Source organism: Hoplias malabaricus, chromosome 10 (genome assembly GCF_029633855.1).
Source record: "Hoplias malabaricus isolate fHopMal1 chromosome 10, fHopMal1.hap1, whole genome shotgun sequence".
Lineage (NCBI taxonomy): Eukaryota > Metazoa > Chordata > Actinopteri > Characiformes > Erythrinidae > Hoplias > Hoplias malabaricus.
The window spans coordinates 43474297-43498892 of record NC_089809.1 but is presented as its reverse complement, the minus strand read 5'-3'; the positions used below and the strand labels follow the sequence as shown (position 1 = coordinate 43498892).

Below are 24596 nucleotides of genomic sequence, written 5' to 3'. Positions count from 1 at the left end.
CCTGTGTCTGCGTGGGTTTCCTCCGGGTGCTCCGGTTTCCTCCCACGCTCCAAAAACACACGTTGGTAGGTGGATTGGAGACTCAAAAGTGTTAAGTGTGTGTCGCCCTGTGAAGAATTGGCGCCCCCTCCAGGATGTGTTCCCGCCTTGCTCCCGGTGATTCTGGGTAGGCTTCGGACCCACCGCAGCCCTGAACTGATAAGGGCTACACCCAGTGAATGAATGAATGATTAATTGATATCATCTCGTTTAGTTCTGATTCACCTGAAGAACACAGGGGCTTTTGTTGTTCCTTACGTATGCATGAATGCAAGTCATCACAGTTAGTGTGGTACTGAGAACAATTCCCAGTCTCATTTACTTAAGTCTCCCCCACAGATCCATGTCACTGTTAAAAACTAATAATTTGGAGAATGGAGAGAATGCCTCCTTTATATTTTCCAGTTCCTTTAATTTGTGACTTCCTTCTGTATGTTTAGTGTCTGTAGACCTTTCTGGAATTATTGTAAAGATCTTTACTAATAACAGCAGATTACTCGGCTCTTGAAATTAAGCTGGTTGGAGAAAAGGCATAATGTAATGTCAGTGAAGAATGATCCAGGGAGTAGAGCTCGCAGACTGTGTGCGGTGTCAGTTTCAGCCGCTGAGGTGGAGACCCTGAATGAATTGGTAGTCGACAGTGTGGATGTGTTTTTGGTCTGAATCACGGGCTGAGAGGGGGAAACCAAGGAAGTGTGGGTCTGTGTATCTCTCGATGCAGGAGTGGGAGTGTGCTCTGTCACCTGTTATAAAAAGAACTGTGAATAAATGGGAAGAGAGGGAGACAGACAGACAGACACTCAGACAGCTACCGCCTCTGCAGTCGCACAAGCCACGGTGAAGATGTTGAGTCATTTGACCTGTGCACGTGTGTTCCGGTTTCTTCGACATCAACACAAACATGGAACTGAATGGAGAGTGAGCCACAGCGCTGAGGGTGGGGGCAGTGACACTTTGGACAAAGGAAACTGCTTTGTAGTGATTATCCACCTGCTGCAGGCTTCAGTAATTTGAGCCTAAAAGTATTTAAAATCTTTTATTGGTGTGTTTCTGTCTTATTGTGATCTAATAACAAAAGTGTGTGGGACATACCTGTGTTCAGCCCAATTTATACTTCTGTGTCGAATCTACGCCGTAGCCAACTCTATAGAAATAGTAACTATGCGTCTTGTTGACTCAAAAACCGCATCTATGGAAGGCCATTGGGCTCTAAACACGTTAACACATGCACGTTAATACATTATTAAAATTTGTGTTAACTGGTAAAATTTTGTCATGATAACCTGACCAAAAAATAACATTACACACTTTTTAAATTCTCCTCCAATGGGAGACCTCAAATCCTGGCATGCTTACATATTCATAATAGGACTTAAAACGCACATTACAGCTAACAAAGAAACATAAAGCCTCTGTGAACGTACCCCCTTTGTTTCATCTTGATTGTTCATAGCATAGTGAGGAAAGTGAAGCAGCGTGAAGACAGCAAACAAGCATTGTTCTTTCACACTGTGGGTGTGACATTCAACCTCATTGAACATGGAACAGAACTACTCTTAGTAAAAAAAAAAAAAAAGCTTATATATATATATTTGCTTTGTTATCATGTAAGATAATATATATATATATATATATATATATATATATATATATATATATATTTGCTTTGTTATCATGTAAGATAATATATATATATATATATATATATATATATATATATATATATATATATATTATCTTACATGATAACAAAGCAAATACATGCATGTTTGTTCAAAATTATATGATAGTATCCAACATGTTTTGATCCCAACAGCCTTCCATAAACAACGACTGTGATTGGTCATTAGACAGAGGGACATTGTTGGAGTTGAACTGAAATAGTGCAGGAACATGAGCTCCTCTCCTCCACACACACAGATGCAGACAGCAGCACATTCACAGACAGAGACCTCCTCAGACATGGGGTGGACCTCAGGGACCAATCAAAATGAAGAACAAAGGAGAAATACGGACGTCTCTAAAATAATTAAAAACCTCGCAAGAAGAAACCTGTCAGCTTTGTATTTGTGTCTTTCATTGCACCTCGTAATGAATGATAATGATAATGTGCAATTATTTGTCTTTGTACAAATGTGTCTTCACCATTTAACCCATCTGTGGCAGTGAACACACACACACACACACAATAGTGCACTAGGAGCTGTGAACACACACCCAGAGCAGGGGGCAGCCATCTGGGGCATTTCCAACTGTGTTAAAAATACAGAGGTTTGCCACCTTGTGTGAATTGGTCATGAATATTGCATACGTCCTGTGGTATGACAGCCCCGTCCCCCCTCCACCCCCGGTGCCAAACCAGTCCAGTCTGAGCAGGGGCTGTTCGGCCTGGTGCCAAGTCTTTGCATTTAGAGTGTGATGTTACTACTTTGAGCTCTAGTTCAGCCTAACAGGATGTGACATGGTCTCCGGAGGCTGATCACTGCTCTGGAGAACAGGCGTAACAGGGACACTACAGGAACCGCTAGCTTTGGACTTAGTTGTTGAGAACATTGTCCTTAAATGTGGCCTTTAAATTTATTTTATTTTCTCATTGTACAACTCTTAATAAAGGCCTTTAAAACTAAGAGGATGCTTTTATCTGCAGTTAAATTAAATTAATGCTCTGTTATTTATAATTTATTTGACCAGAGGAAGATGCCAAAGCATCTGCCTGCGCAAACATTGACCTACACAAAGCAGCTGGCTGCGCAAACATACACCTGCACAAAACAGCTGGCTGTGCTAACGTAGACCTACACTAAACAGCTGCCTGCCCTAATGTTGATCTACAAATGCGACTGCCTGCGCTAACGTACCTCTGCACACAGCGACTGCCTGCGCTAACGTACCTCTGCACACAGCGGCATGCCTGCGCTAACGTACCTCTGCACACAGCGGCATGCCCGCGCTAACGTACCTCTGCACACAGCGGCCGCCTGCGCTAACGTACCTCTGCACACAGCGGCCGCCTGCGCTAACGTACCTCTGCACACAGCGGCCGCCTGCGCTAACGTACCTCTGCACACAGCAGCTGACTGTTAACCCGGCTGTGGTTATCTTCCTACGACCAGTCCCAGCAGCACAGGTGATCAGTAACAGTGCCCCCTACAGTGGGATATCACCTAAATAACATGGAAACCTTATGGGACACAACCTCTGAACAGATGATGTCCTTCTCAGCTGAGAGTTCCTTCAAAGATATTTCTGTCTGCATTATTTATCGTCCTGAAACACGCTCGCGCCGAAGTGTTTTGTAGTTTTAATGCTCCAGGTTCGCTCCGAGGGAAGTCTTTACAGCGCTGTAACAAACACAGTTGCATCAGAGCTGCTGGAGTGTTTTGACATGTTTCTGTTTGACATCTTTGTTTTCTAGCCAGCGCTGTCAGTGATGACCTTATTTGGCACGAGCGCTGTAGAGAATGCAGTGGTTTGGGATGTGGTATTTACCAAGACAGATGAGCTTCTGGAAATGAGAGTCAGGGTGTTGCAGACATGGACCTGTCTAGCTGAAGTCTTAGGGACTTGGACAGGAAACATCAGCTGCAGTAAATACAACAAAGGTTAGGGTATAATTCAGTTGTCATATGGAAGAATGGAAAGAATAAAGACTCGACACGTGGCAGTAGTGGCACTAAGTCATAAACAAACGAGTGGTATATTTGATGCTGCTCTGTGAACACCTCAGTTTTTGAAACAACCCCAGGTTTACTGACCTTCACAGTCGGGACCAGCAGGGACTGTACGTTATTTTGTCGAAGGGCTCTAATTCCGTGGCGGCGCTGAGGCGTTAAAGCCTCCTGATGCTGTTTTACTAATTTCGTGGGGCACAGGAGCGTTTATTGACTTTTGTTAATTTAGTGAACAGAAAAAGAGCATCAGTTTCAGACTCATTTCGAGTTAAAACTGCTCCTGTGCCACGGCCTGCTTCGACCTGTTCTCTTCATAAACCCAAGTGCAGCAAGGTATTCTCCTCATTTCAAGCAGGACACGTCCAGATCCTCACACTGAAACACTCCCTCCCGAATACTGACGTACACACTTAATATTTTCTTATTTTTATTTAAATGAATAAACAGTTGTGTGGTGAGTATTAAATGTGAAGAGCTGGTGATACAACCTCTAATCAGTGTCACGAGTAATTGAACAGTTTACCTTGTTTTACATTAGGATCAATGAAGGTTTGTTTTTTATTTGTTTGTGTCTCAGTTCCCTGTCGAGGCTCGTGCTGTAAACACACTCCAGTGTTAAAGGTGGAGTGTGTGTCTCTGATGCGGCGGGGAGCTCCGTCTCTGCGTCTGAGCCGTGCTCTGTTCGTATTCGGTGTGTGATTGTGTTCAGTGTGAAACAGCGGGGGATTCACTTTGGTCTGAAACTGGTTTTTCTCAGTGTTTACATTTGACTTCTTTATGTTCGGTGTCTTCACTAAAGTCAGAACACGTCCAAACCACAGACGCAGCAACCTCCAGTCGCTCGATCCGCCTCCGTGTTTAGGTTCTCCTCCATGGTAACCTCCATTGGGCAGGTTGGATTGGAGCAGAATCACATGAATACATGCACAGTGATGTGGTTTAAAGGGGACAGTACTTGAGCACGCTGTGGGGACGTATTAAAATAATTAACAACAATAAAAACCAAAACAAGGCTCAACAGAATGAAAAGATAAAATCGGTAACGAGTAGAAGTTCCGAATGACTATTTCAGTAAAAAAGAATTTAATTGCCCACAGCACTAAGTCAAATCAAAAATGTGTTTTATTTAAATATTATTTATAATTAAAAATAATAATGTGCACTGAAGTATTGTTGAATATTGTTAGCAATTACAACATAAGTTTATAAATATTAATAAACTTTAATAAGAACAATAGTAATACTTGGGTTATTATTGTAGAAGCAGGTTTAATTTAGTATTTTTTAGAAAATATATGATATGTCTCTCGCTCAAACTCTGCCTTTAAAGGAAAGAAGAGGAGCTGATCTGATTGGACCTCGTCGCAGCTCGCCTAACCACACAGATGATTATGTATTCAGTCTAATCCACCCTCTTTTTGTAATTACTCCTTGTCTTTCCTGTGTCCACAAAAATAGAGCTGTAAGCTTTAATGTGTCCACAGAACCTGCTGGGACTCCAGTGGCAGAGGCTGCAGACCTCTAGACAAAGCCAAGTCCATCATCAGCTTGGCCTGTGGAGCAGCAGCCATCCCTGGGTCCCCACAGAGCGCCTCTGCCTCGTGGCATGACCTCCACACTCACCGTGCCCTGGATTTTTCTGTGGAGGTGAGACAGACCCAGACATTTCCTAAGGACAATAAAACTAAACCTAAATGTGAACATGATAATTCTAGCACAAACGTGTGCTTCTAGTGTGGGCACTTGTCCACGGCACGTCCCCTACACTCCTCGACTCGGCTCCGTCAGGTAAGTTTGGTCCAGGTCCTGGAAGTGGGCTGTTGTTTAGCTGCTGTTCTTCTCTCTTGGTTCCGAGCCACGCAATGATGCTGACTTCGAGCAGAGATCACGTTTGTTTTTATCCGACTCACGACGGCAGCTCGTAAAATGACGCCGTGGTCTTTTGAAGAGGTTCAAACGCTCCTTGGATCGGTGGCCGACGAAAGAATCCAGCGAGAGCTGGACGCTGCAACAAGGAAGGAACAAACTCTACTGATCTGTCTGAACTGATGACGGAGCTGTGTTCAGTCCCAAACAACAACAACACGCCGATACACCATGAGTAAACACCGCTTAACGTTACCACCGCCGTTGTTGTGGTTTCCAAAGCCCACTGTTCCCCTCAGAGACGGGGTTAGAGACGACACTGATACATTTCAGAGGGGAGCTGTGCGAGTGGAAAACCAATCAGAGAGTAGAGTCCAGTCGAGTCGGTACCCTGCAGTGGAGAAGCATCAATAGATATTCTTCACTCTCCCCACTACTTTCATTCAACAACAACTAGTGCTTAGTTTTGCTGCAAGAAATTTTCAGGATGCCATTCCACCGATTGATGAGTGATTCGTGGTCTTTGATTCGTATCAAAAAAGTGATGGGTGCTTCTCTGGGTTGAACACATGAGCAAAAAAGCTTTGTTCTCCCGAGAGAAATAACAGAAGTACAGAGAGGTGCTGCGGTGCCTGGATTATAGCAACACTGCAGATAAGAAAATGCCACACTGAAGCAGTTAATATGCGCTCCACATCTCATTTTCTCACAGTGCAAAATCTTGAGCTGAATTTCTGAGCAGAATGTAAACACACAGCAGGGGTGTGAGAGGAGTGAGGCGCTTCATAATGAGGAGAGCCAGGCTTCAGTGTTTCTGAGATTTCTTCAGACCATCATCAAGGCACATCAGTCAGGGGCATATTTGCAGGATTTCTGATTGTGATTGAGATTCGCTTGATCGCTGAGTTTAAAGTTGACATATTCTCTCTCTCTTTCTCAAGGGGCCACAGTTCTGTTTCTTAATGAAACGTCTGTGACCTGCTTTGGTCCAAACCCCACGAGCCCCACAGCAGTGTTCTCCCCCTGTGTAAACAGCCCCTGTTCAGAACGCCCGCTTTCAGCACCTGTTCCTTTAAATGATAATGAGCCGCTCGCTGTTCACCCCGACCCCGAGCGCACAGCAGTGAGGAGCGAGGGGCACGAGGGGGGTGGCCAAAGATTAATTTATGGTGGCCTCGGCTAACCCCTGGCTCTGCCCCGTAGTCTCCCTGATGGAGGACGTAGTGAAGGCAAGGCTCTGATCCCACAGAAGAGCTACTACAGCACACACCGCTGAAAGGGTTAACTCCGCTCTGACAGAACCGGGTCAGAACACACACTGCTGAAAGGGTTAACTCCGCTCTGACAGAACCGGGTCAGAACATGCACCGCTGAAAGAGTTAACTCTGCTCTGACAGAACCGAGTCAGAACACACACTGCTGAAAGGGTTAACTCCGCTCTGACAGAACTGGGTCAGAACACTCAGGTCAGAGCAGGTCACTGTGGATGGGGCTGAGTGACCTCACTGACCCCTTCACTCCCTCAGAACCCTGTCTCCGGTCGTTCTTCCTCTTCCCACTTTAAGGGTTCAGAGTTTTAGACCCAAACATTATGAACATCAGTGTGTATCTTTCTCAGATCTTTATCGTAAATCATATGTTCAGTGTTTGGAGAATTTATTATTAAATTATGAAGGTTGTAATAATTATCCGGCTGTAGGCCATTTCTTTAAAAGGTTTTAAATCTGAGAATAATGATGTGTAGCAAATGATAAATCCATCAGTTCCATTTTGCCAGACTCAACACTCTTATTTATTTTCCTCCTATTGACATCCAGTGTGTGTGTGTGAGAGAGAGAGACGGACAGATGGACAGACAGACAGAGAGAGAGAGAGAGACGGACAGACACAGAGAGAGAGAGACGGACAGGCAAGTATAAAACTCCTGACTGCCCCGAGGCAGAAGACCGTGTGGTCACTGTGAGAGTGAGGTCAAGACAAAGCTGCACTTTCTCCTCCGCTGTGAAAAATGTAACCCATTTTATGGAAACATTGTTCCAAATTCTGAAACCAAGAAAGAAACCAACAAATATAAGATTATTATTGGAGAAGGGAACACAGTTTCCCCGCTGCAGAATGTGGCAACCTGTGACTGCCTGAGTAACGCTACACACACACACGAGTAACGCCCCCCCCCCCACACACACACACACCTTCACCAAACATCACCTGCACAATACACAACATCTACATCAGTCATATACAGTTCGGTTAAAACAACTACTAGTGTCATTATTTTTACTCATAAGTACTTTTTTATTTACTTTGTTATAACTTTGTCTGGTTTAGTGCTTTGGTTTGAGTCTATATTATATATTAGGGAGCAGCAGGTAGTGTCTCTGTCACAGCTCCGGGGTGCTGGAGGTCCTGCTCCAGGTGACTGTCTGTGAGGAGTGTGGTGTGTTCTCTCTGGGTCTGCGTGGGTTTCCTCCGGGTGACTGTCTGTGAGGAGTGTGGTGTGTTCTCTCTGTGTCTGCGTGGGTTTCCTCCGGGTGACTGTCTGTGAGGAGTGTGGTGTGTTCTCTCTGTGTCTGCGTGGGTTTCCTCCGGGTGACTGTCTGTGAGGAGTGTGGTGTGTTCTCTCTGTGTCTGCGTGGGTTTCCTCCGGGTGACTGTCTGTGAGGAGTGTAGTGTGTTCTCTCTGTGTCTGCGTGGGTTTCCTCTGGGTGCTCCGGTTTCCTCCCACGCTCCAAAAACCCCTTGGTAGGTGGATTGGAGACTCAAGTGTCCGTAGGTGTGAGTGAAGTTGTGAGTGTGTTTGTTGCCCTGTGAAGGACTGGCGCCCCCTCCAGGATGTGTACCCGCCTTTGCTACCAGTGATTCCTGGTATACTCTGGACCCACCGCCGCCCTGAACTAGATAAGGGTTACAATGAATGAATTCAGCTGAATGGAATTGAATTGAGGGAGCAACGCTGTCATTGTTCTCTATTCACTTTACAGAAGGGTGAGACAGTAACCGAGTAACCGAGAAGGATAAGAGAGACGAGAGAGACAGAAAAAAGAAGACTTACTAAAGATAACCAACTATCTCTTTTGCTCTCTCCCTCATGCTGTGTCTCTCTCTCTGTTTCTGACCTCTGTCTGTTCTCACATTACGTTAGAGTTTATCCAGGTGGAAAGTACAATAGCATTCAGTGCCTTTTCTTATTCACTGAATGCAGTATTCAGACCAAATGGTAATATTCTTCCACCCCCTGCTGTCAATTCTCCACGCCCTGGCCCTTATTCGTCAAGGTGCAGTATGCTCAGATCTGATCTTAAACCGAGCACATTCACACTCCCTGACCATCTCATCAGCTCCATGTTTGCTGACCACCGTCTGATTCGAGAAACCTGAGAGTAACAGTTTAACACCATCATCAGTAGCAGCCATAACAATAAGAACAGGCGCAGACACTGAGGGTGAACCCCTTGTTTTTGAGTGTTGACCCTTCACGAGCCTGATACTTCATCAGAACACAAATATAAAAAGACAGTGCTTTATCAGTGCTCTGCTGACAGTCTGCAGTGATGTCAGATAAGGGCTGCTAGACTATTACACTGTAACTTTACTGCATCATAGTCCTTCAGAAGTGTTCAGCAATTCTGTATGATCACCCACTCCAAACTCTGTAATTCGAGGCTGAATTCATCAGTTTTTTGTTTGAATCTTTCAGTTCCACCTTAAATACTGCTGTAGAAACAGGCGCTAGAATGAAATTACTGCCACTTTTAAGGTGCATCTCGAAATTTACAGCTAAATACTTAGATATCAGTGTTTATGTCCAAAAGTGGGTGGAGTTATGCTTCCACGTTCACTGATATAAACACGCTGCTCCTCCTCCACGTTCCGTTTAAAGACGGATTATTTTATACGACTGACTCTGCCCACAAACTCCACCCTAAATACAGTGGGTGGAGCCACAGCCTCTAATCCATGGCAGTAACACACTGTTTACACGGTCACACCTCCATCACATCATTCTACCGTCTCAAACCAATCAGCACGCTCCGTTTACTCCACTGTTTATTTCCTCCATTTGCCCTCAGTTAACTCTATACTTTTTGGACAGTAGGGGGCGCAGTGCACTCACCACTCCTCCTAGATTTGCAGCCATTGCCTCAAGAACCTCTAAGTATGCATGTTTTCACTGGCGTTCTAATTATATCTGGATGAATTAGTGTGCTTCATGTAAATTATATGTAAATGAGATACTAGTAGGCAGAGCTTGAGTTCAGGCACAGAAGCTGATTCATCAACTTCACTCAGAGCTTCACTGGTTTCCACATCAATCGTTTTACACAGCTCTGATCAGTAAAGGGCGGCGTATGTATTAAAGCTGCAGGTGGAAAATGGTTCCCACATTTTAGAAGTAGCCTTTTTCAAGTTCTCTGCTGCGCTTTCAAGTTATTGTAGAAGTTATGTGTGTTATTAAAAGCATATTAAAAAAAATCAAGAGAAAAAAATCAGGGGAATTTCAAAGGGCTGTATTTAAAGCCAATGTAAAATAGCTGCTGTTACAAGAGCACACACTCCACTCCGGTTTAAACCAAGGTGCTGCCAACTGTGATATGTTCACGGATTAGAGGTTAATTACCTCTCCTGCTCTCTGCTGAAGATATGGAATTTAAACAGCAAGTTGCCCATTTTGACACGTGGCACTCAAGAGGCACTTGTCCTCCTTGTTACGCCCACGCATTTTGTACATTAATGAATTAACAAGAGTATAATACTGTGAACGTGTCTCGTAGCACCGCTCTACAGCGTTTCTCTCCTCATGGGAAATTCAGTACAAGTGCAAATATCTTCACCAGATGTCTCGTGGCAGATGGTGTTCCAAGGTACAAGATTAAACTTCTATCGAAGTCTCTGACCTGAGGTCACTGACATGTGACACTGACATCTCTTACTGTGTTGTGTTTACCTGCTGAACTCTGTTACACATTCATTTGTATGGTTTATTTTTCTTTAATTCACTGCTGAATGATGGGCTTAATTCAGACTAAGACATTAATATCAGTATAACGTCAGTATTTAATTTGGGAAGTATCACATTTTATCTTACCGTTACACTGTCTGCAACATTACCACAGTATACAGTACTACAGCTGCAACAAGTATGGGGTTAGCGTATTAAGTGAGGTTTTATCATCCTGTGGTATTTTGAGGAGTGGGCAGAGCGAGGTTTAAACGCCCCATGGTATTTTGAGGAGTGGGCAGAGGTTTGTGGGCCCTGTTGTACCTTGAGGAGCTGCTACAACGCTAGCAAAACTTTTCCTATTAGAATATGACATTAGTTTTTCTCTGGTTGTGAGCCAATAAAAAAGGGGGGGAGGGGGTGTTTCAGTTTACTATGAGCCAAAGGCAAATTGTGAATAATACTTTTTTTAATTATAGTAAGAATTACATTTAAGAAATTATATAAAATTGTCGCTGTTAGCAGTGCTTTTGAGGCTTTGTTTTTGTGTCTAGTTTTATAAGATGAAATTAAAACAGGCTCTGGAAATGTATGTACACAGTTGATTGTTTGTGAAGCCACTTTTTATTTCATAGGTTTGAAACCGCATTAAAATCACAGGTAAAAAAAAAGGAAATTTTTCCCCTAAACAACACTATTGGACCTTGGGTATTTAAAGAAAGTGTAGCGTTTTTACGACTGGAGGGGGTATGAGAAATGTTTACCTGTGGCGTGGGGCAGTAATATAATGAGACTAGTTTAGCAGGTGCTGAGGGCTTGGTGTGTACACACTTCCTCTGCATTTTTACCTAAAAACATAGGCATCAGCAAAAAGAAATAAGTAAATATTTCAGTCAGAAGAATTTTTTTACTTAAATCCTTGGAAGCGGGTTACTTCCCGACTCTGAACGTAGCTGGGTTTCCATTCAATACGTTCGCAAACGTTTTGCATAAAATAAAACAAATATCGGCAAAAAGAAGCTAAAGAGTCGTGTTTCCATCCACTGCACTTTAGGGAATAAACTTCAGACGACGTAGGCTCTGTGATCAGAGACGACATCGAAACAAGGGAGGGATCTGAGCGGTTCGTTTATATCAAAACACACTTTATATCAGCAGCAAGCTTGATGTAATATTTATTTGTGGAGCTTGTTCTTAATGTTTTGAGAGGAAAGTAAAACGCTGTGTGGTCTCTGACTTTTGCTCAGTGCTGTCTACAATATTCCACACATGCTCTAAAATAAGCAGCTCAGGCGCCGGTGTGAGAACAGAGTGGTGATGTGCGGAGGGGAGAGAAGAGGAAGGAGAGTCGAAGGGGAGTCTGTTAAAAGCCTGTGGTCATGGGCTCAGTCTGGGCCTCTGGGGGGCGCTATGCTACATGCACAGTGTGTATAAACCAACTGAAACATCATTGTTTATTCGAAAAAAAAAAATCCCTTTCCATCGCCCTTTTGTGCAATTGCACTTTAGAGATTCATCAACTAACTTTTCCTCCTCGTCCGAGCGTTAAACAATTTTTGGGTGGTTTTTCTAATTTTGGCTATTTTTCATTTGCATTTTCATTATTTGCAAAGTCCCTATGAATGGAAAACCCTCTCCTGGAGCACGGCAGTCAGGCTTATTCTCTTCATTCCTAAAAAGACCACAGGTGTAAAACACACTGCCAGAGCTAAGGAGAGGCTTGTGTGAGGTGGAAACGAGCAAACATGAATCGTTCTGTTCTGCTGACTCTGCCCTTTAAAAGGATCCATGAGTACGTGAATATGACTGACCCTTACTCAGGAATAGGTTGCTGCAGCACAGAGAGTTCTGTGTCTCACTGGGTTCAGCTCTGAGCTCTTTTGCATTGCCTTATCTCTCTGCTTTACTGTGACTGTACAGCACCAGCTTAACTACTGCCTTAACTTACATTATAAAGACCTGAAATATTAATGTATGACACTGGAAGGTTGTTACTGTGTCAGTCTCCTGGTTGATCACAGTGTATTATTGGTTACTATTTCACGGTAAACCACAATAAACATTCCTGTGACCTGTCAGTAGATATTTAATGTGACTAATATTTCTGACATTAACTAATCATGCTCCGAAACACGAACGCACAGTAAAAGAGCAGAACGTCCCAAGCTCTCACACGAGGGAGGTCTGTGTACATTCTGTTTATTCTTTTTAGGGGACGCCAGTCCTTCACAGGGCGACACTCACACCTACAGACACGTTTGAGTCTCCAATCAACCTACCAACGTGTTTTTGGAGCGTGGGAGGAAACCGTAGCACCCGAAGGAAACACACGCAGACACAGGGAAAACACACCACACTCCTCGCAGACAGTCACCCGGAGGAAACCCACGCAAACACAGGGAGAACACACCACACTCCTCGCAGACAGTCACCCGGAGGAAACCCACGCAAACACAGGGAGAACACACCACACTCCTCGCAGACAGTCGCCCGGAGGAAACCCACACAGACACAGAGAGAACACACACACTGCGACAGAGACACTACCTGCTGCTCCACCGTGTTGTCTATTTTAAAAACAGACATTAAAAATTTTAAAAGCGATGCGTATTTGATTTTCATTTCATACTCGAAATCCATATCATATAAAAACTAACAGTTTTTTTTTTTATTTGAAACATGAATTCACAAAGAATAAGAAACAGAAAAATGCCCTATCTTTTTATTTTTCTCAAACCGATGTTTAACACTGTTGTCAAGGCAACTCAAGACATGTAAATAGAGCGCTCACATTTTACCGTTTTCAGATCAGGGATGGCTTTAGAACCACACTCTAGAGCAATTGTGCACGTGGTAAGAAGAGGACTATCTTCTACAGTCATCTCTGTGGCTATATTCAAGAGTCATGGCTGGTTTTGTCAATTTTATTTTTATTTTTATTTTGGATTTAACCCTTTATATACCACAGAAAACCACATTAAACCATCCCTGTTTGTTTTTATCAAAATTTATTCGGCTGAGGATCATATTTCAGCCTCACATTTGAAAGTGTCCCGTATCAGAACTGATGTCAGATTGCATCTGTGTTTTGTTGTTCACACTGTCACATACCAACACCCCGGTGTCCCACAGGAAGAAGCAGATTAGAACGTGGCCTCTGTGTCCTGTACAGAACCCTGTTTCTATTTAGATATCATCTTCCAGGATGACAGTCCCACAGACGGTGAAATATCTCCTGGAAGAACGGTGCTGTCAGGAGTGGTGCCCAGTAGAGTTCTGGAGACCGCTGACATCCATCCTGTGTGAGGTTCCATCGTTCAGAGTTTAGCTGAGGATATTGGCAAGCACTCTCTCAGCCAAGGCTCTGAATTCTCCAATGAACCTGCCGTCATTTCTTTCGTAGTGTTCAGGATTTATTTCATTCATTCCTCAGAGAGGGATTGTGCAGTTCTCCTCAAGTTATGTTTTTTTTTCCCTTCTCCCTCAGGGCAATTCCCCCCTGACATTAGCACATGGATTTCAAGACTTCAAATGAAGAGGTACGTTTAACTCTTTATATATTTATTCCTATTTTGTGCTGGCATCATGCAGTATCAGGATTTTAAACAGAGGAACTTGTCTAGGCTCTAAATCATCTCAGCAGGCAAAGATCAAGGTGGGACAGGAAGTGAGAAAAGTAAGGAGGATGTCTGTTTTTAGAAGACACAAAAGCGTCTTTGTCAAACTTTTAAAAACAATAAAATGTCTGCATTGTCACTGCAGGAGTAGAGTGAGACCAGGGCCGCAGACGCCTCTCTAGCCATGGGCCACATTTGGGAATTGTGTCGTGGGGAAGTCATCTGAGCAAACACTTTACGTAAGATATAACGAACATGAAACAGTGTCCTGAGCTAATGAAGAGTGAGACGTCCTTCACCACACAGTGCCATGTTGGCTTCATCCTTTCTGGCGATGCATGATGGGACTGAGCGATAAAACCATACGGCACGATTTTTAAAAACGTGGGCGGTATCTCAGAATGAGGATTTAGGATTATGAAGTGTTGGGTGTGTCAAATTTCTGTTCTGTGTCTGTGTAGTCAGTCCACTGCCACAGGAAACGGGTGGAGAGAAAAAGCCCCGTAGACCAGCACTCTTGTAACTTTGGAGAAGAGTTTGTGCAAAAGTGAGATAAAGCATGCCTTGAAACAGACATGAGGCGTGTGAGATTTGAGCCTCAGTTCGCTGGAACACGCTCTGTGCTGTGGTGTGTGTGAGCTCACAGATCTAAGCCTGGCGGTCCAGCTACAGTTCCAAACACCGCAGCGCGACTTACTGACACTCTCAGATTTTTAATCACTTGTTAAAAATGCCTGTAGCTCAGCATTAATTTTAGTCCTTTCCCCCTGTTCCTCAGCGCTCAGGACCCCCACAGAGCAGGTGTGATGTGGTGGTGGATCATTCTCAGCGCTGCAGTGACACTGACGTGGTGGTGGTGTGTTAGTGTGTGTTGTGCTGGTGTAGAGTGGATCAGACACAGCAGTGCTGCTGGAGTTTTTAAACCCCTCAGTGTCTGGACCGAGAACAGTCCACCGCCCAAAAACATCCAGCCGACAGCGTCCCGTGTCACTGATGAAGGACTAGAGGACGAGCGAGACACACTGTGCAGCGACAGATGAGCTACTGTCTCTGACTCTACATCTACAAGGTGGACCAACGAGGGAGGAGTGTCTCACAGAGTGGACAGAGAGTGGACACAGGGTTTAAAAACTCCAGCAGCACTGCTGTGTCTGATCCACTCTACACCAGCACAACACACACTAACACACCACCACCACGTCAGTGTCACTGCAGCGCTGAGAATGATCCACCACCACATCACACCTGCTCTGTGGGGGTCCTGAGCGCTGAGGAACAGGGGGAGAGGGGTGGTGAAAAAGTATGCAGAGCAACAGATGGCCTACAGTCTGTAAGTGTAGAACCACATAGTGATGGGAGTGGACAGTGAGTGGAGAAAGAAGGAGGTGGTGTTATAACCGAAGCCCTGATCCGTGTGTAGTAAAGATACATACATTTCACAAACCCGTGAGGACGAGGGCTTTCAGATCTGTTTGTGTTTGTCGTTTGTGAAGAAAGGCCTGTTCTAAGGTGGATGCGCCGAGGTGCTAGCGCTCTGCTGTTATGAAGCTTGTAAAGTGAACGCGACACAGAGTAAATCACATCGGTGCCTTTTTATAGCCCTGTGTTTGAGCAAATGTCACATCATCAAGCGGCACAGCTGCCGCCTTAAACAGCCGACGTGTTAACCTCCCCGGCCCTGAATGACTCGCCCTGTCGTACAGTGATCCGAAGGACGCTGACGTCAGAAGACGTCTCATTTGTATTCTCCTCATGAATAGATGCTCTGGTTATTTAGATTTTGCAGCAATTTAGGAGGCAGCACTGGCATCTCAATTAGCACCGACAGCAATGTGGGAAAGGCTAATTTGCTTGCAGGGTGGCGCAGAAAGGGGGACGTTGAAGGCAACTCTTCAGTGTGAGACATCTAGTGAGAACTCAGAGGAGCATATGTTGGTTCAGTGCTGTTTAATGCATTGTTTGGTTAATTATGTAACGTGTTTTTTATATTTGTTGGCGATATGAGGCGTGCCCTCGTTCTTTCCGTTACAGCCTCTTTTTTGAAGCACGACACACACATGATCTGACAAAACCCTTAATTAACTAGACGTCCCCACATTAAAACCACAGAGAGAGCATGACCACTGCCTATCTAAAGCCTCCCCAGTGGCCCAGGAGGCTGTTCTGTTACATAAGGACTAGGCAGATAATGGCAGATATATACAGCCTCACAGCTGCACCATCTCCTATACCACAGCCTCCCTGGCATTTCTGACAGACCGGGGCTGGGAGTGGTTGGGGTTGTGTGTGGGATGATGTTACATTTTATTGCTGTCACAGTCATCTGTATTGTTTCAGTGCCAAGGATTGATAGCATATTTTAAAAATGTGTGAGTGCTGTTCATGTTTGGAGGAACAGATCTGCCAAAGTGAACCACAGGGTAAATCAAATAAAACCTAAATTTGATTCCATAAAAATGCATAAATTGCTCCATTTCATGGAGGTGAGCAGCTGCCTCTGAGCAGCTCGGAGACTGACTTTCTCCCGACACTGGGCTCTGCGTTGTTGAAAATGAATGAAAATATATAAAAAGAAAATTATCTGTAACCCTTATCCAGTTTAGGGTCGTGGTGGGTCTGGAGTCTACCCAGAATCACTGGGCTCAAGGCGGGAACACACCCTGGAGGGGGCGCCAGTCCTTCACAGGGCGACACACATTCACTCACAAACTCACACCTATGGAACTTCTTCTCGTGAACCACCGAGAGCATCCTACACCACCCAGCAGGACAGAGGGACTCTGAGTGCGTCATCCGAGACGTGCTTCCTGACCTCCAGACCACGTATAAGAAGCGGTGCTGGTCCAAAGCCAGAACCTCAGTCTTCCTAATAACAAAGTGTCCACTCTGTTGCCATCAGAAAAGCGTTTTCGCTCCCTGAAAACGAACACAGAGAGGAAGAGGAGGAGCTTCTTTCCAATGGCTATTCGGACTCTGAACCAGGTCTAAACCCAGACTCCATCCTGCTCACCTTTTACAGCACACACGACTGTTCAGACCTCTCACTGCATCATGTTGCAGATCCAGATGCACATTACACACGTTAAATCACATTAGAGTTGTACAGCTTTATTTTTCTTAGCTACAGTTTAGCATTTTTATTTTGAGAATATTGATATATTTTGTTCCATTGCTGTTTCCTTACCTTTTACATCTGTGTGACGTGTAAACAGTCGTTAAAAGCATTTCTCTGTGAGTTGTGCTGTGTCTAACTGCGTACACGACAAAGAAACGTTGATTTGATTTGAAACAGCTTTACTTTTTGGTGCTGATCATCTGCCACCTTCAGGAAATGAATCTCTTACAGAAACACGGTTCTTTATGGAACTTAAAGTGGTGCTCCTTTATTTTTAAGAGTGTTTTAGTGGAGGCTGAGCTGCAGCGAAGGCTGGGCACTAGTGAGGCAGCTTCAAGGTTACGTTCTAAAATAATTAAACATTTCTTTACAAAACTCCACCGTTTGGACTCCATTCCTGAAGTCTGTAAAATCCCAGAGCTGCGGGGCAGTAATGTGGTGGTTTATATGCACCAACGACCCTCGACTGAATCACAACTTCTGATATATATCACTCCGGTATCTTCAGACACAGGTTTTTCAGTAGAGCACTTGAATGGAATCAGAGTGAAATGGTGGCTGTGGAGCGGAGGAAGGCAGAAATCAAGTGTCTTTCATTACAGATGTCTTCCCCAGGACAAGACTTCACAATTTATCTCTGTGTAATTCATGGCTAATTAACTTGTTGTCGATGAAGATTACAGATGTCTGTGTGTCTCTTGATTGCTCCCAGATAAAGACAGGGATTTATCTGCTGCAAGATGGTAACGAAGAGCCCTTCAGCATCCGACTGCACTTGGCCAAAGACATTCTGACCATTCAGGAGCAAGACGTCATCTGCGTGTCCGGGGAACCTTTCTACTCAAGTGTAGGTTCTGTGGAGAGCGTGAGTTCCAGTGTCCAGGTTGTTTGTGTGTTTGTTTGTTTGCTTTAACTCCCAGAATCAGTGGAGGTTATAAATACGTGCCTCAGGCTCTGTTTGGAAATATCCTGCTTCCTTGAGCTTGAAGAAAAACAAACCTCGCCTTTGTCAAGGCTGAGTCACGGCTCCTGGGTCTTCGGCACGTCAGGAGAGAAGCGGTGTTAGGAATTCTGTTTTAGAGACTCAACTTCATTAATAAACATCTTGAACTTTGTAGGTGTTTGTGGAAAACAGTGAGTATTTCCAGCATATTTATGATCGTCAGTGTTAGTAACACGTCCACCCTCCAGTGTGTTCTCTCTCTCTGAGTTTATATAGCTTCATTAGGAGAGGCTGGACATGTCCTTGTGAGATATTTCTTATATCTAAAGCGTTAAAAAGGACCTTGCCTTCCTTTTGCTGCAGTGACTATAGTCTCGTCTCGAGATGTGATGGCACGCAGCCACAACAGCATCAGTGAGTTAATGCCGATGTTGGAGGATTGGTTCTAGATCACAAATGCCATCCATCATCACTCAGAGGTACCGAGTGGGACACGGCCGTCAGCTCATGTGTGACTGCTCCGTAGTGTCCTTTATAAATCAACTAAATATCATCGTATCAAACGGTGTGCGAAAAGGAGGACGTACAACACGGGCTCTTCAGTGTCAAGTTTAAATTTAGTTATAAAACTTTAAAGTCATATAAACGCATATTTTTTTTTTTTTTGCCTACAGCAATATTCCTCATGATGTAGCAACAGAACTGTGTAGATTCTTTATTAACTGCAATAAAAACAAGAACCTGAACAAGTTTTATTTAACAACAACAGTCCAACTCAATTGTACTCTGTAACAATAAACACATTTAAAATCTCACGCCCGGAAAACACGCTCCAACAAAGTGGTGATGGAGGCGAGTTTCCTGCTGAGCTCCATCACCTGTCCTTTACTGACACTGAATAAGAGTTTGGGAACTGAGGAGATTATTCGCTGCAGGTATGTGAGTGGAGTCTTTGCTCATTCACACTCAACAGCCACAGGAGACAGATCATGACGACCGTAGGAGACAGATCTGGACCTCGGGCCGGTCACGCTCACGCACGACGTCACGCAGTGACGTCACTGTTGGACAACAGCTGAACAACGCCGCGGTAAAACACCGTTATGACTGACTGTTATGACAGTATCTAGCTAAATAACCAACATTATTCATGACAGTAGCCTAGCAATAAGATAAACTCAAATGTAGAGGCACCGTTATTCTTGTAAATGTGATCGAAGTCGAACTCGAATTCATCCGACACTATAAACCTCCGTAATGCAGCTACGTAGCCGAGTATAATCTGAGCCACCGAGTTTAGCGAGTCAAGCTAACGTTAACTAACACCAACTAAAACAGGCGAAGTGAGTGTCCTCACCCTGTTTACCTCCATGTTACAGAGGCTCTTGAACACCTTTCGTTGGTGTCCTTACATGCCCATATTGTTGGAAAAGCGCCAGTGAAATGAGCTACAGATAACGGAGTGAGCGGAGGGTCCTTTCCAAAGTGCCCGTTTAAAGTGGACAAATGTAGTCCATTTTCTGGATATTTTGGGATCTTTGGGCCATTTGTTCACAGATGTCCCACTGTACATTGAATGATTGCAGCCAAAAACAACACACCTTTTCCTCATTTTGCATTAAATTAAGTGCAGCTTCTAGAGTTGTCTAAAATCTAGTGTAACTCCATCAGTGGTGCCTTCATGTGTACTCAGGTGATCGTTGCTGTGGGCACTGATGACTGCTCCCCGGTACCGTGAGTGATTTTGTGTGGACTGTCCCTTTCTGTGGTGTCCGCTCTTGTCCGACATGGTTCCTAAATATTCCACAGTGTTATGGTGAAAGACTCCGTTTCTCTGCGTAAGATCACACCATTCTTTTTGAACGAGGGCCTTACTCCTGACTTGTTTGGAGCGTGTTGCAGGTGTTAGTTTAAATGTGTTCATTTACGAAACAGTACTGGAGATCATTTTTTTGAGTGTGTTTTGTTTGTTTTAATAAAGCTTCAGGAGAATTAACACATCACAGATTCCTGTTTTTACAGTGTTTTATAAAATCTCCAGATTTTCAGCACGTGGGGTTTGTAGATATGACACACACACACACACACACACACACACACACACACACAACATAACCTCAGGTGCTTTTGTTTTTAACAGGAACGAACCGTAACAATACGACGGCAGACAATAGGAGGGTTTGGCTTGAGTATAAAGGTAATTTGCATGAATGATATGCTGTTCCCAGCTTCATAATTTGCTTAAAATTCACACACACACACACACACACACTTATAAAGGTGATTCTGTCCATTTATCACAGGGTGGTGCGGAACATAAAATCCCAGTTGTGATCTCAAAAATATCAAAAGAACAGAAGGGTAAGTTGTTTATTCCTCCTCCTGCGTACGTGTTTCTTTACTGCGTTTTCTTTACTCTGTTGTTTATCTCTCTGACTGCTATTTGCTCTTCTCTTTTTCTCAGCTGAGCTCTCTGGTCTCCTTTTCATAGGAGATGGGATTCTCCAGGTGAGACCGGCTCCTCCTCCTCAAACGAACCTCCCTGTCAGTCACTGTCCCTGGTAACACTGCACTAATATTTCAGTCTGAAGGACACTGGAGCTCCCGTAGGGGATAAACAGATTGATTTACTTCCCTGCTGCGAGGCCCGCCCCCTCTCCTGCAGCCCAGGCCTCGCTGCAACTTTCAGCAGATCTTCCCCCGTACAATTGGTTTGGATTGGTGTCCGTTATCTGAACTTGAAGGGCGGGGTGTCTTTATGTCCTTGTCTCATTGATCTTAGTTGTGTGATTGAAAGGTAAATGATCCCAGTCAGCAGTGCCTTTCTCTGATCAAATCCTCAGAAAGGCTGTGTATCTGGATGGACTCGGATGATTGGGGATGTGTCTCTTGTCTCTGCTGTGATTCCTGTGTTGTTTTCTGCAGATAAACGGGATCAACGTGAGGAGTTATCGCCATGAAGAAGTGGTATGTGTTCTTAATTTCTATTAAAAAGGGTTTAGACATCACAGATATGGCTTTTTCACACATTTCACACATCTCTACAGAAACTCTGGAGTATTGGGTCTGGAGATGTTCCGGAGCGGTCCTTTTATATGAAGCTGCATTAATGACAAAAGCTGTGGAAAGACGCTAGAAAGTGAAAGTTGGAGCAAGTGAGCGAAAGTGCTATGGCAAGCCACTGGGCCATCACCTATGCTCTTTATTCAACAGTGCCGCCCTGTGGCTAACACATGAATTACATCTGAATCAGGATGAATTATTCACACACATCATGACAACGTGAAGCTCCTCCCAAAGTCAAAACCCTCTCACTCTTTCACTCAGTGTCACATGCACTTTCGCTCGCTCTCTCGAACTTTCTCTCTCTCGCGCGTCTTCGCACTGCTTTTTTCATAAACGCCGCTTCATATTTTTACACGTGCAGCACACAGCGAGAGATTTTCTGTGTGAAACACGCTCTCACAACGGAAAATGAAACGCACGCTTTAGTTTTCCAGGAGAAATGCCGGAATATTTCCAGCTCCGTTCCCACATGCGCTGAGCCGGCGACTTTCCCAGGATAAAGTCCGAGTAATGTCCGGGACGAATGTTACGGGTGTTTGAGGTCACATGTCTAATGGACACCAAAGAGTGATCACACCCCCCCCCCCTATTTTTTTTATTGGCTCACAGTAAGAGGAACATCCCTCTCTTTTTGATTAACCCCTGCTCTGCCAGGGGGATTCAGACTACGGTGGCTACCGAGGGATGATTTAACAGAGCTTTATCTGTGCTGTGAGCTTCTTTGGCCGATTAACCCTCGCTGAACCTGCTCCTCTCAGTTGGTCAGGTACCGCGGGTGATTTATCCTCACTCTGCCTGGTTTTCGAGCTAAAGCCGGGTGATTAAACCCCACTCTGCCTGCTCTTTGAGCTCCTGCAGTGTGATTAAACTTCACACTGTAACATGTCCACATCTTCCTGCTGGTGTCTGTATGCTGCAGTGATAATTGCAAACGTCATGACAGCGTGGAAACGTGATACGGCCCAACTCTGTTGCTCTGAACCCTAAATAACGGTTTTCAGCAGAGTCATGTCCACTAAAGACCAGTGTATGCTTCTGCATTGAATCTGCACTGTGAGCAACATGTGGATCCAACCCTATGCTGAACCCTATGCTGTAGCCTGACACTCACCTCCCACAACAGTTGTGATTGGTCCACAGCCGGACGAACAATGAAGTTGAGGAGAGATTAACCGAGGAAGTCCAGAAATATCAACTCCTCTTCTCCAATCTACAGAGACGCAGACAGCTCTACTCATAAATCGCGCAAGGATTTATAAAAGTGCACTACGAAAGGTGGAGGAAGATATTTGAGATTCAGCCCTAGTGGTTTGGCAGTGTAACTGCAGAGCGATGCAGGCACCAAGGCACAAGTGTAAGGGCACTTACAGGCTGCGGCGTAGACTCTGCATTCATTTACACAGAAGCATAAATTGGCCTCAAAAGATCTCAAAGAGCAGCTCAGGAATCAAAAGATATAAAGGGCAGTTCTACAGAGAGAGAGAGAGAGAGAGAGAGAGTTCTGATGCTCCGGGAACTCCAGAAAACCTCAGCCAGAGCCATGATCTACAAACGGAGCAAACTGAAACAGTGCTGAAACTCTCAAAAAAAATCCCTCCAGGAGCTAAGCTCCAAAATCACTGTGATGTTTCACATGGAGCGTGAAGCATCTGTCGTTGCTACTCTGGGCTGACCACTTCAGAAAATGCACTATGTAACTTTTGAGGGGGTAGGAGACCACCCCTCCCCCTTGGGTTCAGGGCAGTCCTGTACACTCTGTAACTGTAGTGCGAGCTCAGGAGCTAAAATACAGAATCTTCCTTTAAAGACAGTGTATTTTTCCAAAGGCCTGTCCTATCTTTTCCGAGTCCGTTTACAGTAACTCCTCCTCCTTCAGGTCCAGGTTTTACGGAACGCTGGGGAGGAGGTGACTCTGACCGTGTCTTTCCTGAAGAGAACGCCTGCCTTTTTAAAGCTGCCGCTCTGTGAAGACTGCACCTGTATGTATTTATTTCCGTGTGTGTGTGTGTGTGTGTGTGGGGGGGGGTCAGGATTGTTGTCTGTGATTTACCTGTTCAGTGATGTTTCCTTTGTCCCCCAGGTGTCCCCAGTGACCAGAGCAGTGGGACATCATCTCCTCTCTGTGACAGTGGGCTACATCTGAACTACCACCCCAACAACACAGTGAGTAATGCACGGATTATCCTCCAATTTTCTGCACTCACTGTCCACTGTCCTGTAGTCTGTTATTGCTCTGCATACTGACGTGGTGGTGGTGTGTTAGTGTGTGTTGTGCTGGTGTAGAGTGGATCAGACACAGCAGTGCTGCTGGAGTTTTTAAACCCCTCAGTGTCTGGACTGAGAACAGTCCACCGACCAAAAACATCCAGCCGACAGCGTCCTGTGTCACTGATGAAGGACTAGAGGACGGGCGACACACACTGTGCAGCGACAGATGAGCTACTGTTAATGCAGTCTACCACAGCGACATTTTGGCAGAACTCAGTCCTGGCTGCGGCCTGTGGCACTCTCCATCTGCTGCTCGCCCCACAACACACGCTGTAGGGTGGCACCAATCTGACGTTCTCAGTTCCGATAACGATACGATACATAGGCGTTGCATATCGTCGATACCTGAAAACACTCTGATACCAGGGATGGCAGAGCAGTCTTAGAAGCCTGTTTTTGTGGTGGTGAGTTGCACCTTGGTGTCAGGTGTTCCAGAAGGTAATGGATGGCGTGAAGTTTATTTTAATGTTGTGGGGACAATAAACCGTAACATTTCTCAAGCGCAGTTCCTGAGGGGGGCGTAAAAGTGCTGTAGTTTTAAGGCTACAGGTAGTACGTTCAAGCAGTAATACCAAGAATGGCCTGTAGATGGTGTACTATACATGGGCTTAGTGGCGTGATCTCATTTAACTGATTGTTCATAGAAAATCTCATGAAGACCATTGCTGTATAAATTTGAGCTGTAGTCAAAAAGCCAAACATCGCTTAAAATACACAGACCTGGCAACTCTGGTGATGGTAGTGAAGGCAGTGGAGCACACCCCTGTGACGCAGATGCAGGGGGAACATTCATTCATTCATTATCTTTAACCTCTATCCAGTTCAGGGTTAAAACGAGTCTTGAGGTTTGTTCTCTGACGTTTGCACCGCACCATCCACGAGCAGCACAAATGGCTGAGGTCTGAAAGCCTTTCTGTGACAGTGTCGTGAGGGAAACGTTGGACAGATGTTTCTTTTTACAGCCGTAAAACGACGAACATGGAGCTGAATGAATCCGTTATTAGGATCTGTCTTACGCTGCCTCTGACACAGTGCTGCTTTACACAAGAGACAAGACCCTGCAGTTCCCCTG

At 44.7% G+C, this 24596-nt stretch overlaps 1 protein-coding gene across 4 annotated transcripts in view; it reads left to right on the top strand.

The window, feature by feature from the left end:
• The window catches only part of sntg1 (syntrophin, gamma 1), a 105660-nt gene that overhangs the window by 12845 nt on the left and 68219 nt on the right, over nucleotides 1-24596 (top strand). For 3 of the 4 annotated variants that reach the window (XM_066683403.1, XM_066683406.1, XM_066683405.1), the window contains 8 exons: nucleotides 14003-14054; nucleotides 17960-18112; nucleotides 20331-20387; nucleotides 20494-20551; nucleotides 20655-20698; nucleotides 21116-21157; nucleotides 23133-23235; nucleotides 23337-23419. In XM_066683403.1, the coding sequence (XP_066539500.1) occupies nucleotides 14028-14054; nucleotides 17960-18112; nucleotides 20331-20387; nucleotides 20494-20551; nucleotides 20655-20698; nucleotides 21116-21157; nucleotides 23133-23235; nucleotides 23337-23419 (567 nt within the window). In that variant the 5' untranslated portion in view covers nucleotides 14003-14027. The remainder of the gene's footprint in view (nucleotides 1-14002; nucleotides 14055-17959; nucleotides 18113-20330; nucleotides 20388-20493; nucleotides 20552-20654; nucleotides 20699-21115; nucleotides 21158-23132; nucleotides 23236-23336; nucleotides 23420-24596) is intronic. The other variant, XM_066683404.1, reaches the window with a different exon arrangement.